This window comes from Rhea americana, unplaced genomic scaffold, assembly GCF_003343005.1.
Source record: "Rhea americana isolate MKP2758 unplaced genomic scaffold, rheAme1 scaffold_230, whole genome shotgun sequence".
NCBI lineage: Eukaryota > Metazoa > Chordata > Aves > Rheiformes > Rheidae > Rhea > Rhea americana.
This window is the reverse complement of record NW_028186347.1, coordinates 923,028-939,066: the sequence shown is the minus strand read 5'-3', so window position 1 is coordinate 939,066 and position 16,039 is coordinate 923,028. Positions and strand designations below refer to the sequence as shown.

Below are 16,039 nucleotides of genomic sequence, written 5' to 3'. Positions count from 1 at the left end.
CGCTGTGTGTGTTTGACAGGTGCGACTGCCGCTCGCCGCTTTCCGCCCAGGCTGCGCTTACCCCCCCCCGCCCCGTGCTGGTCTGCGAGGGGGGAAAAATGCCAGGGGTGCTACCCAGTGACAGTAACGGGCTTTCGAGAGGGAGCCCGTCAAAGAAAAACAGGCTTTCGCTGAAGCTTTTCCAAAAAAAGGAAGCGAAAAGAGCGCTGGATTTTACAGAGTCGCAAGAAAATGAACAAAAGAGTTCTGAATACAGAGGCTCTGAAATGTATGTAAGAGTTTCGCTTTGAATAAGAATTTCTGACTATGTTGTAGATCGATGCAAGAAATAGTCCAATAACCCGGACTTCTGTTTAATATAATGGCTGAGCAATAGCTGTGCCGTTCATTTATTAAGTTATGTATTTTTGGTTCAGTGTACTTTTCAGCGTGTATTAAGTAAATCCTTGACTCAAGTTACTTTAACTGAAGTAACTCATACTTGAGTCCTTTAAGAAAACAAGTGAATAAACTTGCTTCAGTATGGATGTTTAGTTGGTAAAATTTTTTTTAATAACTTGAGGAAGTTACAAGTTTTGTGAGAAATAATGGTTTTGTTGAAAAACACTAGATTTTAAATGCTATTTCTGCTCCAAGTGAAAGCATTATTTATGCTATTCACTAACTTTCATTAGGGTGTTTCAAGCCTTGCGTGAGTCTGTCAACTGGTTTCATTGCTGGTAACGAGAAAGTTTTAACGGGAAAAAAAATGCCTAATCATGGTAAATTACAAATGCATTGAAGATATTAAGATTTGGTCCTGTTATATAAGTAACATTATATTAACACTTATGTAACGTGCCAGGTTCATTTCTTGAATTGTTTTTACCCTTTTAGTATGTTTTCAGATGTTTATGTGGTACGAATCTGGAGCAGGGACAGTAACAGGAAAATATGTGCTAGGCGTGTTTTTCTTAATGCTACCTTAGGAGCAGACAAAGAACATCCTAAAGAGAAGTATTTTTGTTCTGTAAGTCAGTTTGATGATTTTGTTCAAAAAATGTGTATTGTAAGTAGTGGCAAATTTGCCTGCTACTCGTAAACCTATTTCTGTGAATGYTGCTAGAAAGAAGTGTTTCTGTTGAGTGGGTCTGTCTTTGATTCCATAAGGTAGCCRTACTGAGACTTTCAGAAACCGTTTAGCACAGTTTTGATCTATGTGTATTAGTCATTAATTTATAAGCTAGCTCTGAAATGGAAGCATGCTAGAAGGAGTAATTTGAGTAATTTTCAAAAGTTCTCTCATATACTGTTTTCTCTGTTTAATAGTGATCAGGTTGTTCCTGCAGCRCAGCCTCCATCACTTGTTAGCTGTGAGAAAAAGGACACCATGTTGCCTTTTGTGGGCTTGAACAATCTAGGTAACACTTGTTACCTTAACAGCGTACTTCAGGTAAGGTCATGTCCAGGGACTTAAAAACATAATTTTGTTTTGATTAAGCACAGGCAGCTGAGATTCCTAGTGTGATATTATCTAGAAGGTGTCTAGATTGTAGAGGGAGTGTAATTACAGTGGAGAGAGAAAAAAAAGATGATACTGCAGGAAATACATGCACCATAGATTGCTTTGATTGAGTAATCTGTCAGTTTACATGCTCTGGCCACCTGCCTGCCATGAATAATTCTGTATCTTTGTGTGCTGTGCAGCAGCCTTGGGAGATGTGAAGCTAGTTTGATCTTAAGTGTGGATATGTATTTTTGAAAAACTAAAACAAGACAATAGTTGATAAATAAAACTGTTGYTTTCAGGTGTTATATTTCTGTCCTGGTTTTAAAACTGGAGTAAAGCATTTATATAATATCATTTCAAAGAAGAAAGAATCTTTGAAGGATGAAGGAGCACAAAAATCAGAAAAGGTAGTATTTCTCACTACATGTTCTTTTACTTGCCATTGTGGAAATGCGGCTATGTGCCAGGAGTATAGTGTAACTTTGATTTTTTTCTCTCTATATAAGGTGATTTGCAGTATGGCTTTCTATAGTGCCATTTAATGTAAAGTTATTATTGAGTTGTTTTGGACTTGTATTCAAATTTGGTCTTGTTCTTCAGAGATCCTGTAAAGCTTTAAAGCAGAAATCTTAATAGGAATTCAAAATCGCATTCACCATATTTCTCATATTAAGATAATTACGATACTTTTAAGTGGATGGAAATTGGCATTTGGCCACAGATAGTTGTTTTGGGTTTTTAAAATGAGTAATGTGCTTGGCTTTTGTGTATGTCCTCTGCTGGCAAAAGAGCAGTATATTGACTGAGAATCACTTGTTTCCCATAACCGATAAATTCTACAAATGTCTGTTAGAAAAGTAGCAAAGTGAGGGCAGGAGAAAAAGCTCAAATTGTTGTTACAGACAAAACCAATCTTTTTTTTTTAACGTTATTTTCTACAGGGAAGTTGTAAAGAAGATCCACTGGCAAGTTACGAATTAATCTGCAGTTTGCACTCAYTGATTCTTTCAGTTGAACAACTTCAAGCCAGCTTTCTCTTAAATCCAGAAAAATACACAGATGAACTTGCTACTCAGCCACGAAGGCTGCTAAATACTCTTAGGTACATATTATCTTAAACACATTGTCAGAATTTGCACCTAGTTTTGAGGTCACTGTGACTGCACAATTCAGTGTTAGAGACTTTGGGAAGATAGATGGTTTTAAATGTGGGATAACATTTTAGGAAGTAAGTTTTTCTATGTTTCTGAGGGAAGATTCTTGTTTATTTTGTTACCTCTTTGAGCTAATAAATTTAGAAGTAAATCTTGATTTTTTTGTAAAAACATAATTTAAATACAGCAGTGGATTTAAAACAGTATTTAACTTGGAGTATGTAAGTTTTCTCACAGACCTAAGAAGTATCACTACTGGGTTGCAACTGAGTGGGTCTTTATGCTATTCTGTATCAGGCCATAACTATCTGTGACAGATAGGATTTCTGTCTGGCCCTGGCAAGGATCCTCCCGTGTGTGWTTTTTTTTATTATTATTATTTTTTATTATTTTTTAACTAAATGCAAACTTCCCTAATACATACCTCAAATTGTGTTGTCTAGTTAGCAAAGAATAGCTAGTCTTCATGGTTTTGCTTATTTACTTTTACTTTTAATAGAGAGCTCAACCCTATGTATGAAGGCTACTTGCAGCATGATGCCCAGGAAGTTTTGCAGTGTATCCTAGGTAACATTCAAGAAACCTGTCAGCTACTGAAGAAGGAAGAATTGAACAAACTGCCTGTGGAAGAGCCTACAGCTAAACTGGAGGAAAAACTTAATCAAAATATTGAGAGCAATGGAACTAGCAGTCCTGCTGAGGAGGAGGATAGTGTACCAAGTAGCCATGCTGGAGAGAGATCTGAAGATAAACTAATGAAAGGAAATGGGAAAAGAAAAAGTGATGCTGAGGGTGGCAATGCAAAGAAGAAATCCAAAGTATCCAAAGAGCAAAATGCTGAAGAAAATCAAAGACAAACGAGGTCAAAGAGGAAAGCAACAGGAGAAAAGCTGGAAAATCAAACCGATGCCATTGCCAAGTGTTCCACTGAAAACGAGAGTGTAAAGCCAACACAAAAAAAGTCACGGCTTAGATTAAACTGGTTAAAGTCGTCATGCAAACAGCCTAGTATTCTGTCCAAATTCTATAGTCTGGGAAAGTTAACTACTAATTTGGGATCCAAAGACCCAGTGAAAGAGTATGATGACTGTGAGCTAGAAGAGTCATCCATAAAGTGTGAAAATGGTAACAATATTAAAGAAGAATATCATGAACCAGCATCTCCTGTGGAAAGCCATAGTGAAAAAGGAACTGARAAAGAACCAAATAAGGAAGGTTGGTGAACATCTGTATGGTGTTAAATTCAGTAAGATTAGGAAATTACTGTGTGGGAAGTCAAGTCTTCAGACTGCATAGCAAATAGCTCTCTAAATACCAGATACTTTCAGGATTAGAAGATTTTTATCCAAGAGAACTTACTCTATATGTGTTCATATCTTTTTATATATATATATATATATATATCTTGAACTGTTTGACTTAGATCTTAAGAGGTATTCTCTAACATTGCAGAATCGTTGTACGATGTGAAATACTCAGACTATTACCAAGTTTATATTCTAATTTTTGTCATCCTTGGAAATAGCAAGTGAATTCAAGATGTACAGGAAAATTCCTGTAAGGAACAAATTGAACAAAACCTGATTGGCTGTGGATTTGTCCTAAGTTCCTACAAACCAAATATCCTCTTCCCTCCTAGTTCCCCAGTTCTTTCACATTTTCAACCTTCCCAAGGACTAGGAAAGAAGCAGAATGTATTATATATGCTAATTGGCTGACAGGTATGCAGGTTAGTGTCAAACAAAACAAGGTAACTGTTGAAGGGAAGGGCTTAAGTATAAATTTAGCAATTACTAATTTGGAACTTTCTTTCTGATCCAACTGCAAARTTTTCCAAAACTTTGAAGGCATGCRGAATCTTTGAGATCTCCATTTCTTCAGTAGATTTGACAAAAACTGGCCAACTAGTTCAGAAAGTACTGGAGGAGAAGAGTAAAGATGAATAGAGGCTAAATACAAGTGTGATTCTCCTTGCAGGAGATTAACAGTCAATACTAGTAAGTATGCAGTGCATTAATGACAAAAGCCCAAATTTTCCAGAATGTGGGATTGTCATTCTATAAAACAAGAACCTAATTTTAAAACAGAACTTGAAGTCTCAGAGCCAACAGAAAGACTGCTCATAACAGGGCTCCTTATTCAGCATCAAGCAGCTGACATCTTGAACAGTGTATATGATAGTATTTTTTATTCCTATTCTGAATCCTTAAAAGGCCATGTCTGTACACAGTGATTTCCCCACCCCCCCCCCCATGAAGAATACCCAGTTTTTGTATTGCCTTTTGAACAAAACACATCTTGATGAGTAATCTGGCATATATTTTCTCTAGGTACAGAGCTGGCAGTTTTTGAACTAGTGGAGAAACTGTTCCAGGGCCAGTTAGTACTGAGAACAAGATGCTTGGAGTGYGAGTGCTTTACTGAAAGAAGAGAAGACTTTCAGGACATCAGTGTCCCAGTGCAAGAAGATGAACTTTCTAAAACTGAGGAGAGTTCTGAAAGTAAGTATTTATGGAAAAGGGTTGAGATGTTTGTGTCTTCTTCAAATAGCCATTGATGGAGGACAGTGTCATATTTATTAAGGAACAGTGCTCCTGCTTGTGCTGGTTAAAAGTAGAGGCTGTTCTGTTACCTGTTTTCCTGATTAACTTTAGATGTTAGAAACAGAGCACAGATATTAGATATTTTGCTTGATTTGGATCTGATGATGGTAAATTCTTAAAAGAAAAAGCAGAAAAAAATCTGCAATTCTTCTTTAAAAAGAAAGTGTCTTTTTCTGTGAATTCACTTTTAAGAAGTCTTTTTTCAGTATTTCTKCACTGTCATTACCTTAGTGACAAATATTTTGTTTGTAAATGTTAGCTCTGAAATCATTTGATAACTTTCCCAAATATTAGTGATATGTACTTAATTCATAGCTTTAAAAAATAGATGCAGTGAGCATTGTGACAATTAATAAATTTTAAAATTTAGCATTTTAAAGTAATTTTAGTTCCCATTGTCTTAATTTGAAGCAGGTTTTACTATTCTGCCTTTCCTGTTTTGCTGAGGGACTTCTRAGTTAAGTGTGCATGTGTATAACGCTATTGCTAGTGTAGATGATGCTGTCATTAACAGTGCAGAGCTGTCAGGCTGAAATGAAACAAGTGAAAGGGAACTTTCTGATAATTTTGGAAGTTTGCCTTGAGTCAAATTCTGGTCTCAAATACATGTATCTAATTTCTAGATACGTCAGCAGAATTTGTACAGGTACCTCTGAAGGCAATCTTTAGGAAGACTGTGTATTTTAAGTAAAATTGAGAAATTTGATTAAAAATCCATTAGTGCTATTCTTATCATCTCGCAAAACATTCAAAGATTTGAATAAACTTTCTATTTGGTACATATTGAGTACTCTAATTTACAGTATAATTACTAGTTCTTGAACATGTCTTAACTGTGTGTATGTGTGTACATGTGCATATTAWTTCTGGTGGGGGTTGCACTGGAAATGTAAATAAGTGTATCTGTGAATGTAATGATTCTTTTTTGTAGTTTCTCCAGAGCCAAAAACAGAAGTGAAGACTCTAAAATGGGCAATTTCACAGTTTGCATCAGTGGAAAGGATTGTGGGAGAGGATAAATATTTCTGTGAAAACTGTCATCATTACACAGAAGCAGAACGCAGCCTTTTGTTTGATAAAATGCCTGAAGTTATAACAATTCATTTGAAGTGCTTTGCTGCTAGTGGCTTAGAGTGAGTATTACAGATACACTATACTACGAAACAGTGTGCTGTTGAAGGAGAAATCTTACTATGAGATGAAAATATTTTATATTTTCCCACAATGAGAACAGACTTCTAGATTGAATTCGGTTTAAATCAGTGGGACACAGCCCTTAATTTCATAAAGGCTTTTTRTTGTTATAGATAGTGGCTGAAATTATCCTCAGGAAAATATACTTTCAGGAGGCTTCTTTCAAAAAAWTTTTACCTGTATTCTTATCGCAGCCTGAAATCCCAGTGTTTCATAAATTTTGTTTACTTCTAGTATCACCTGTCTGCACAAGYTTAGAGGCAGGTTTAAGTACTTTAGCAGAAGTGATGAGCACAAAATTGACTTTCATGGTCAGAGCTAGTAGTACTTCAGTCTCCAATTGAATGGGAGTATTAAAATTCAGAAAAAAATTCAAGTGGTAAACGTTTTAAAGATCTATTGGATCTTTATCTATGGATCCATTCCTTTAAAACYCAACAGCATCAATGTCATTAATGTTCAGCTGCTTAGCAATGACAGTTTGATGTTATACACTGTAGAAATCCTTATTTTTTTGGAAGAGATTAAGAGTTTTTTCCTTAAATTTGTAAGTATGAATAAAGGTATTTCTTTCAAAACAACAAAAAAACCCACCTCTCAGTACCGTACACAGAAAAGATAGAATGCCATGACAATTTATGTATTTTGCAGCAGGCTCTATTTGAATCTCAATGGAGGAATAATTAAAAATGACGTTAGGCCTTATTGGGATAAACTTGTTGTTATACTATAAAATGTCCCCTCACATCCTTTGTAACACTTTTTTTTAAGCTAACTGCATTTTGAGAGTGACTATACAGGCCAAGTCTACCAATGCTACTAAAATTGTATTTTCAACTTTTCCCTGTATTTGCTCAAAATAACTTCTGTATCTGCATTAACTTTGCTGGATGCAGCAAAAGAAAAGAAACTTTGGGTGGTTCAGTGTCTCACTAATTGGCCTCTGTTGAAGAGAGCTAACACTTCACTGCTGCAGCCTGTCCTGTACTTTATAATCTCATGTAAATTTAGGGTGTTCTTATGATTAGAAATAGTTCTGAGAATTAACAGAGCTCCTGTGTGATCTACACTTAAGTCATTTAGCCACAAACTCATTATATACACCAAGTTCCCTGTGCCTTGTATTTAGTTGCCTTTAGACTTTCAAAGCCATCTTGACAGTAGGAAGTCTATTGTATGAGGTCCTCACTGGAAATTATTTTTAAAACTATAGACCCTTTGGCACTCTACGGATACAAAATATAAGGTGACAGGTGATTTGTCACAGGATGCTCTCTGTAAACAAGTGCTGATAACAACTCTATTCAATATAAATCTGTTTTTTTTTAATAACCCGTATTTTCAAGGGTTATACAAAGATTTGTAAGGGTAGCTTGCTAAGGTTTTGGAAAGTGGAATTCTCAGTCTGCCTAGTTTTAGTATCTGATTTGAGGACTATTTAGCTGTCTGACAAAGTAGAAAAAGATCTGCATAATGCCTGCTAACACCTCTTCTTCACACAAGCAYAGGATCATAACGTAGATGATACTTTTGTCATGACAAAGCAGAGAAAAGCAAGCCAACTAAATCAGGCATTTAAAAAAAAATTGTTACGCTATTACTGAGTAGCCCTTGACATGAGATGGAATCCTAGTCTTTTGGGCTATCCAAAAAATATAGCATGAGATGTCACCTAAGAGAAAACCTGAACATTACAGATCTTCAGTTTGTTCCTACGTTTGCTCCTTAACCTGACATTTTCCATATTACTTACCTTTTTTTGTCCTGGTAATCTTAAAGTCCTTGATCCAAAATACTCAGACCTATATCCAGGTCAGAACCCAGTCTCTTGTAGTCGTCTTTATTTGTCCTTTGAATCATGTCATACATTTTCTGCTAATTGTTAGCAGCCAGAGATTAAGGAAGAGCGGAAAAATCAAACACAGTACTGGAGTCAGTGATGAAGCTGAAACTGCTTAGAAGATTGTTTCCCAGTTTTGGCTTGGGCATTTTATGTCAGGCAAACCCATATTATTTCTGAACAGTTACACTGGGATTAATAAACATAGCTGCAAACCAAATGGGAAGAGCAAAGAACGGTAAACCAAAACAGTGGCTTATCCATAGTGTCTGGAGTTACTCTTACTATGATCTCTTTTGAACTATGAGCTCTGATGGAGCTTCCCCCAGTTGACTTGCATAAACTTGTAATATTTATGGTAAAAATACTAGTTGTCTCATAGATGGGACTGCAATAGTTTACTCTCTCTAAAAGTAGTAACAGACTGTTCCTGCTGTCCCTTAAACTACGAATCTTCATATTGCTTTCTCTGAGCTCCAAGACAAATTACGAAACCTTGGCAGCTTCTCACTTGCGCTTTACTGAGTTTTCTGCCATCTGAGCTTTAAAGAAGAATACAATCAAGGATGATGAGAAATTAAATGGAAAGCAGTGATGATGTACATTTTGGCAGTTAATAGAGCTTTGCTCCATCTTTGATGGCCTGCAAAGTGGTTCTTTATAAATAAAGCAGATAGATAGTGTAAATGCCTACTTGCCTGGGAACGAGTAATCTTCTGCATGTATGAGGAGGGGGAAAAATGCTAGATTCAGTTAGTAGAGACAGTTGCAGACTGGGAAACTATTAAGAGAGAATGTGTAACTGGTAACACCTAATTAAGCATTTCTATAGTACAAATTTAACCAGTGGCTTTGCTGGGAAAATTAGATTCTTGACTTGTGAAATGAAATCAGGTAAAGGCAGGTGTGTGTGTGTGTTTGTTCTTAAAGATTTACTGAAGGTTTTGAAACACACTTGTTAACTAGTGAAAGCAGTGCTTATGCCATTGGGAATCTCTTTCATATGGAGAATTGGCATCCTTCTGTGTTAGAAGAGCTGCAGTAAAGTATTTAAATTCTTCAAGTGTTTAAAATAATTTGAGGGATTAATTCGGTACAGTGGGTAAAGTTCCACTAACGTATGACCACAGCAAATGTAGCTGGAGAAAGCAAGTTTGTTGTGTATGAACTACTGTGCATCAGTTAGAGGAGGCAGAGTACTTGGCATGCAATTTTTCTGTCTTCAGATTCTTATCATTAAGAAGAACAAAAAGCTAATAGGAAAAGATTTCCTCTCTTATTTCCTCCTCTCCAAATCTTTCTGATGCTGGATSTCATTCAGAAGAAAGGTAGAACCTGTTTTTTAATGTTTTATGTTAATATGATTGTCATAGTGTGCTTGAGTGGAACTGGATTTCTGATCTAGAGTCAGTAAACAGTTTCTCTGTTTCTCGACTCTTCTGAATGTCTCTACTGCTGGCTAGTAATAATAGGGATTTTCAGAAGATTTAAATTTTATTGTGTTTCTGATTATATGCTCTTTTCTGTTTCTTTTGGTTTAGTCAAATGTTTATGGTTAGCCTAGGTCTAAAATGAGATTTCAGTTAGACTTGAGTGAATGAGGACATCTCTGTGTGTGTGTGTGTGTGTGTGTAAATGTATTTATGTTTATAAGGATTTATGGCTGTGAACAGTTACATGTTTAAAAGCAAAGCAGAACTGAAACTAAACCCAGAAAAACAAATAATACTGTTACTCCAATTAGGCTTACATTGTTATACCCTATATGCATTTTTCTTGGATTAAAAATAGTTATTTCCCTTTCTTATGATAAAATAGAAGTTGGGTAACAATAGTTAGCTCTTTGAAGCCTAAGTTTTACAGAGTTTGTCCCTGTTCCTCCGTTCTCATGAACGGCATCCTAATAGATGAGCAAGACTGAAACATCATTGAAGTCTACTAGCACATATAAGGCATCATTAAATAAAACATGGAGGTTAATTAGACTGGGCTGAAGCAGTATGTCAGTTCAGTATTGTTCAAAGGAAATAACACACAATGATGTAAAACAGCTGATTAAGTTCCAGTATTTCTATTTCTTTAAAAACTTTTTAGAAGGTTTTGTACTATAGTGAAAGCATTTGAACTTTTTGTACTGTAAATTTGTGTGCTATGAACAAAATACAAAATATTTGTGGAGTAGTAGATGCTTCTCCAAAATAAGTCAGCTAAATTGTGTAAAGAAACTGTATAATATAGGACAGTTAATAGAAAATCTCTAGTAATAAGAGAAGAATATTAGTAACTTAACCATCCTTAGATTACCATCAGTTGCATAGTGTYGGAAATACGCTACAGTGCATTAAGATGGTATGAAGGTATGAAGAAAATTACTATAGCAAAGCCTCAGATTTTTTGAGTGATAACATTAAAGCTATTTGAAGGGAAAATAGATTTTTATTCCTTTATTTGACAAATTTTCAAAGGTTTTGGAAAAAAATGCTTACTCTGTACCTTGGATGTTGAAGAATTTCCAAATGTGGAAAGCAGAAAGTATAACCAATTAAGACAACTCCCTTTTTTGGTCACTATTTAAAAGTTACTTCATCTGATACTTCAGAAGAAGAGAGACCGTTAAATAGTTAAAATATGCACCAATTAGGCTCTAAGATTGAACAGTATACATACTTTGAAAAAAGTCTTTCTTAAAGCCTAACATGGATACTCACAATAAGCAAGTTGGAAAATGAGCAACTTCTTATGTTCAGATCTCCTGTGCCTTTTTAATAGAAGGAAAAGAATACAGACACAACATACGGGCCACTTAAAGCAATACTGTAAGCTAATGTAGCAAGACATCTAACTTTATTTTTCTTCTAAAGGTTTGATTGCTATGGTGGACTGTCCAAGATAAACACTCCCTTATTGACGCCTCTCAAGTTGTCACTAGAAGAATGGAGCACAAAACCAACTAATGACACCTATGGATTATTTGCAGTGGTAATGCACAGTGGCATTACAATTAGCAGTGGACACTACACAGCCTCTGTCAAAATTACAGATCTTAATAGTCTAGAGTTAGATAAGGGAAACTTCATCACTGACCAAATGTATGAAATGATTAAACCAGAACCACTGAATGAGGAGGAGGCAAGAACTGTTGCTGAAGACTATGATGATGGTGAAGTCTCTTTTAGAGTCAATGGAAATGCCCAGCCTGGTAAGGTTCTGAATAAAAAGAACATGGAAGCTGTTGGACTTCTTGGGGGACAGAAGAGTAAGCCTGACTGTGACCTGTACAATAACAAACCAGCTAATCCTGATAAGTTTCTTAATATTGTTACTGAAAACAGAAATTCTGAGTCTAGCAATACAAATGGAAATGTGGAATTCACTATGGAACACAGTGATCAAAATGGTGTTGCTTTCAGTGGACTAGAAAACAAAGCTTTGTATGTATTACAGAGCCTGAAAGAGTATGAAGGAAAGTGGTTGCTTTTTGATGATTCTGAAGTGAAGGTTACAGAAGAAAAAGACTTTCTGAATTCTCTTTCTCCAACATCATCATCTACATCAACTCCTTACCTGCTGTTTTATAAGAAAATTGTAGAGTGATACTGTATTTTGACTGTAAATACTAGGAATTTGCATACACCTATTGGTCTGATTTGCATCACGACTACCTTGAAGAAACAGCTGTTTGGTTTTGAAGCTACTGGATCATAAATTTCTGTTCTTTTCATTCTGTGTAGGTTGCTCAACTTAAATTAACAAACCATGTCATAGAACTTTAACTCACATAACGTTTATGCTGGATAATAGTGATATTACCTTTTAGAAATACAAACCTGTATAGTTCCTATATGATGCCTACGATACACAGTAGTGGTTTTAACACAACTCTAGTTCTCAGACATGCCTCTTGTATTATTAGCCTTTTTTTTTTAATAAAAGTTATTTGTATTCATATTCCGGCGTAAATGTATATTAACTAGCAAATTTCATCCAGAAGTTGTGTATTTTTGTAACTTGGGAAGTAATACTTCATATCTAGTCTTTGGGTAATCTACATGGTTTACTGATGACATTCTCCTTATTCAGTTCTGTAGTGCTCAGTGCAACTCAAAGCACAAGAACAGGATATTGTAACCTTGTTCAGTGTAYTGGAAGGAATTGAACTTAATAGAAATGTTTGAATGGTCTAATTTACATCTTGTTGATTAGGTGTTAAATGGACAAAGTGTAAATAGGTGTGACTAGTACTTCCAAACAGGGGGAGCATGTAGTGTAATTAAAATATTTTGTACTTCTAAGAGTAAAAAGCCCTCTACTTTGCATATCTGTTTGGGTGGATTTGGAATTTAGTGGTAATCTTATAACAGTTAACTTGTATTTAGAGCTCACGGAAATGTGGGCAAACAAAAGCATTTGGCTTGATGCTTTGTTAAGAATGTATATACGAAATAAAAAAATTTATGATATGCACTGAGTGTCTGAGATGACTACGTCAGACTTGTGTTTGGAGATGAAAAAAGTGGRAAGTGAAAATAGCTGGGCATAGTTACAAAAAGGTTGGGAAGTTATGTATCTTAGAGAAATTTAGAGGGGAGAATGATATAAAAAAAATTGTTTTTAACATATTCTTGTACAGTTAAATGGCTAACCAAAAAAGTAGCATAGTCTATTTGGAAAATATTTGATGGTTAAAGTTCAGAAGCCAGAGGAAACTAACAGATTATTGTATAAATGAGTGCAGTGTTTGCCAATAAATATTAAAATCCTAAATTATGTATTAGAAATAAAAAAATTAAGGAGCATCCTATGAACTGCAGACAGTGGACAACTAAAATTTTTAATAATATGGTACAAACTAGGGTATTATTTCTCCAGTCATAGCATGGATGGAATGACTTGAATTACTGTTAAACACACAGCTTAGGAAAGATGCAAGGGATGTGAATATGCCCATTTTCAGGATATATTTTAACTTTTCAAATACAAATGAATCTATATTTATAGAAAAAAAGTCCTGAAGCTTATATCAAGTTTATTCTACAGTACTCATTTTCTTATAGACCATCTTCTACCATAATGCAGTACAAACACTGAGATAACTCAGTGAAAAATACCTGATATGTTTTCCATGTTRTAGGGGACCTTTGATTTTGTATAGACAAAACRTATGATATAYATATATATATATATGATAAAATATGCTTCCCTGTAGAAAGATTATATTATCAATTAAAAATAGTGTTAAAAAAAAAGCTGGACTAAATTTAGAGCTGCTTCTAAATTCATGCTGAATGGATGTCTAATATGTATCTCATTTGTAGAGGGAAAAAAAAAGTTGAATTTACACAGAAACCYTTCCCTTTGCGAAGCACTGTTAACATAATTTTGTAGTCTCAAACAAATTATCGTCCAAAAAATAAYTGTAATCCTACCTTGTAAGGATAGCCAAACTAAATTACAGAATGCTATTTTTTTTTTTACTGCTGCCTGCAGTGTGAGATTTGCTCAATTTCAGCCTGCAAATAAAAGTTTGTTTTTCCAAAGTCAACCCAGGACTTACGTTTTTCATTCAACTGTAGGAACAGGAAATGTTCCATGGAAACAAAATAACACTATATGCAACAAAATAGTATTTACACTGTAATCAACAGAAGATGCAGCCTTCTTCCTTTCATCATAATAACACATGACTTTAGAGAACCCTTACTTTGCAAATACTCAAGCACAAAACATGACCAGCTAGAATATTCTGAATGAAAAAAATGCTGCTCTGCCTAAGTAAGTGTGATATTAAGAGTTAATCTGGCACGGTTTGGGAGACTTGCTCACTTAAAGCACACACTACCTTTCCTGAACTAGTAATTTGCAACAGTAACTGCTGTCTTGTATCACAGGTCTTAGTTTGCTGCAACTGAAAACAAAACCTGACTGCCCTGCTCAGCTTTCCGCATTAGTGCTCCTCAGTTCTATGTAATTGTTGGGCTACATGTTCTGAGAAGCTGTTCAGATATACACTGACACGGGGCTAGTCAGTGAAACTAGAGGATATATGTCAAAGATCTGGATGAAAATAGACACTCTCATAGCTGAACAAACAGTATATGAGAACTACTGTTAATTGTTTCATTCTTCTATGGATATTAAGGCTCTTTTTTGTCAAGTAGTTTGCAAGTCTCAATATCAATCTTTTGCGAATCCAGTATTTTCCTTGCGAGTGTCCCAGACTCCTGTACTGCTTTCCAAGCCTTGTCGATGCCTCCAGGCTTTGASACAGGCCTTCGAAATGTCTCACAGAAACAAACAAACAAAGATGAGGTAAGAGGAGTAGTTTTCCCTCGTACAAGAAATTCCTTGCGAGCCTCCTGTGTTACAAACCCTGCTAAAGAACTGCTTCAGTGGCAGCTGTGTTCACAGGAAAGAGYGCGCTACCAGTCGGCGAGAAGTGCTGCGCTCGGGTTACCAAAGCAGCACCGCCGCCCTGGAGCTCTTGGAACAAGGCAGCGCCCGAGGAAGAGCAAAACGCCGCAGCGCAGCGCTCCCTTCCCCGAAACACCCCTCGGCGCCAGCCGGCGGCCCGCACCGTCCCGCTGGGCGCCTCGCGGGCCCGCCGCCGGCCGGGGCTCCAAGGCACGGTGCTGCTCCAACCCTGCGCGGGAGGGAACGTAAGCTGCTACAAGCCGCGCTGACATTCAGCCAGTAATACCTTGAAAAAGGCACCGAAACCAAAAGCGCACACGTGTACCCCGCCCCGATGCGGGAGGGCGCATCTATAAACACAGAAATGGAACAGGAGGGAACCCCCAAACCACCAGCCAGCAACTCAGGAACACGTACATAGGAAATGAACACACAAACCACGTTTCAAAAGGCAAACATCTGTAAGCTGCAAATAGCGATGCATACTTATGACTGCAACCAACCTTAAAAACTCCTGTGTGTGAAAAACTATATATATATATACACACACACACACACACACACATACATAGAGAGAGAATGTATTTTAATATTTTTGTGCATATATGTGTGTGCGTGTACATATGGATGTATATGTGTAGGTATGTATATATATACACACACACATATATATAAAAATATATATGCATTTATATAGAGAGAAAAGCTTGTGTTTAATCACATACTACTTTTTCCAAGGGCCCTTGTTCGATTCAGAGATAAGAAATAAAAGGGATTTAATTTAGGAGTTGCATAGTCAGTTCCAATTCTGGTGTTTCCTGAAAGTGCTGCACTAGCCACTAAAATAATTGCTTTAAAACAGATTTTTCTGACATAAGAATGTAAAGAATGCTTTCTATGTAAGCTTTACTTAGCTAGATCTTTTTGTCATTTCTCTTCATATCTTTTTCCCCACTAAATTATTTTTTTAAATTGAAAGAGGGACTAAAAAGTAGTCTAGCTGCAGTATACTGCTAACCTACAATGTACATTTAAAGTCYGATGAAGTTACAGTGCTGTATTTGAATTTTCTAGTTGGTAGAAATTACTGTGTACACATAGGAGCCATGCTGAACTCTACTCCTCTGGTACTGAAGGAGATAACGTGGTAACAAGAACAATTTATCTGATGGTAATAAACAGAATTATTTATCTTTGCAGCAAATCCTATTCAGAATTATAAAGAAAAAAAAAACATAGGGGTAGTAAAAAGTCACCATTTGGTTAAGAAGTGTTTCTGTAAGACTTACCTTAGTCTGAACCTTTTCCCCCCAAGGATGGCAAGCTCTGAAGTTCAATGCACAGGAAA

General features: G+C 36.1%; 1 protein-coding gene across 1 annotated transcript; it reads left to right on the top strand.

Annotated features, from left to right (window-relative positions):
• The first annotated feature begins 6 nt into the window (after window positions 1-6).
• USP1 (ubiquitin specific peptidase 1) lies at window positions 7-13,822 on the top strand. Its single transcript, XM_085306070.1, has 8 exons — window positions 7-268; window positions 1,309-1,432; window positions 1,789-1,896; window positions 2,431-2,591; window positions 3,143-3,858; window positions 4,974-5,144; window positions 6,178-6,379; window positions 11,142-13,822. Exons 1-8 carry the CDS (start codon window positions 99-101, stop codon window positions 11,872-11,874), a joined length of 2,385 nt encoding a protein of 794 aa, XP_085162196.1. The 5' UTR covers window positions 7-98; the 3' UTR covers window positions 11,875-13,822.
• The last annotated feature ends 2,217 nt before the right edge of the window (window positions 13,823-16,039 follow it).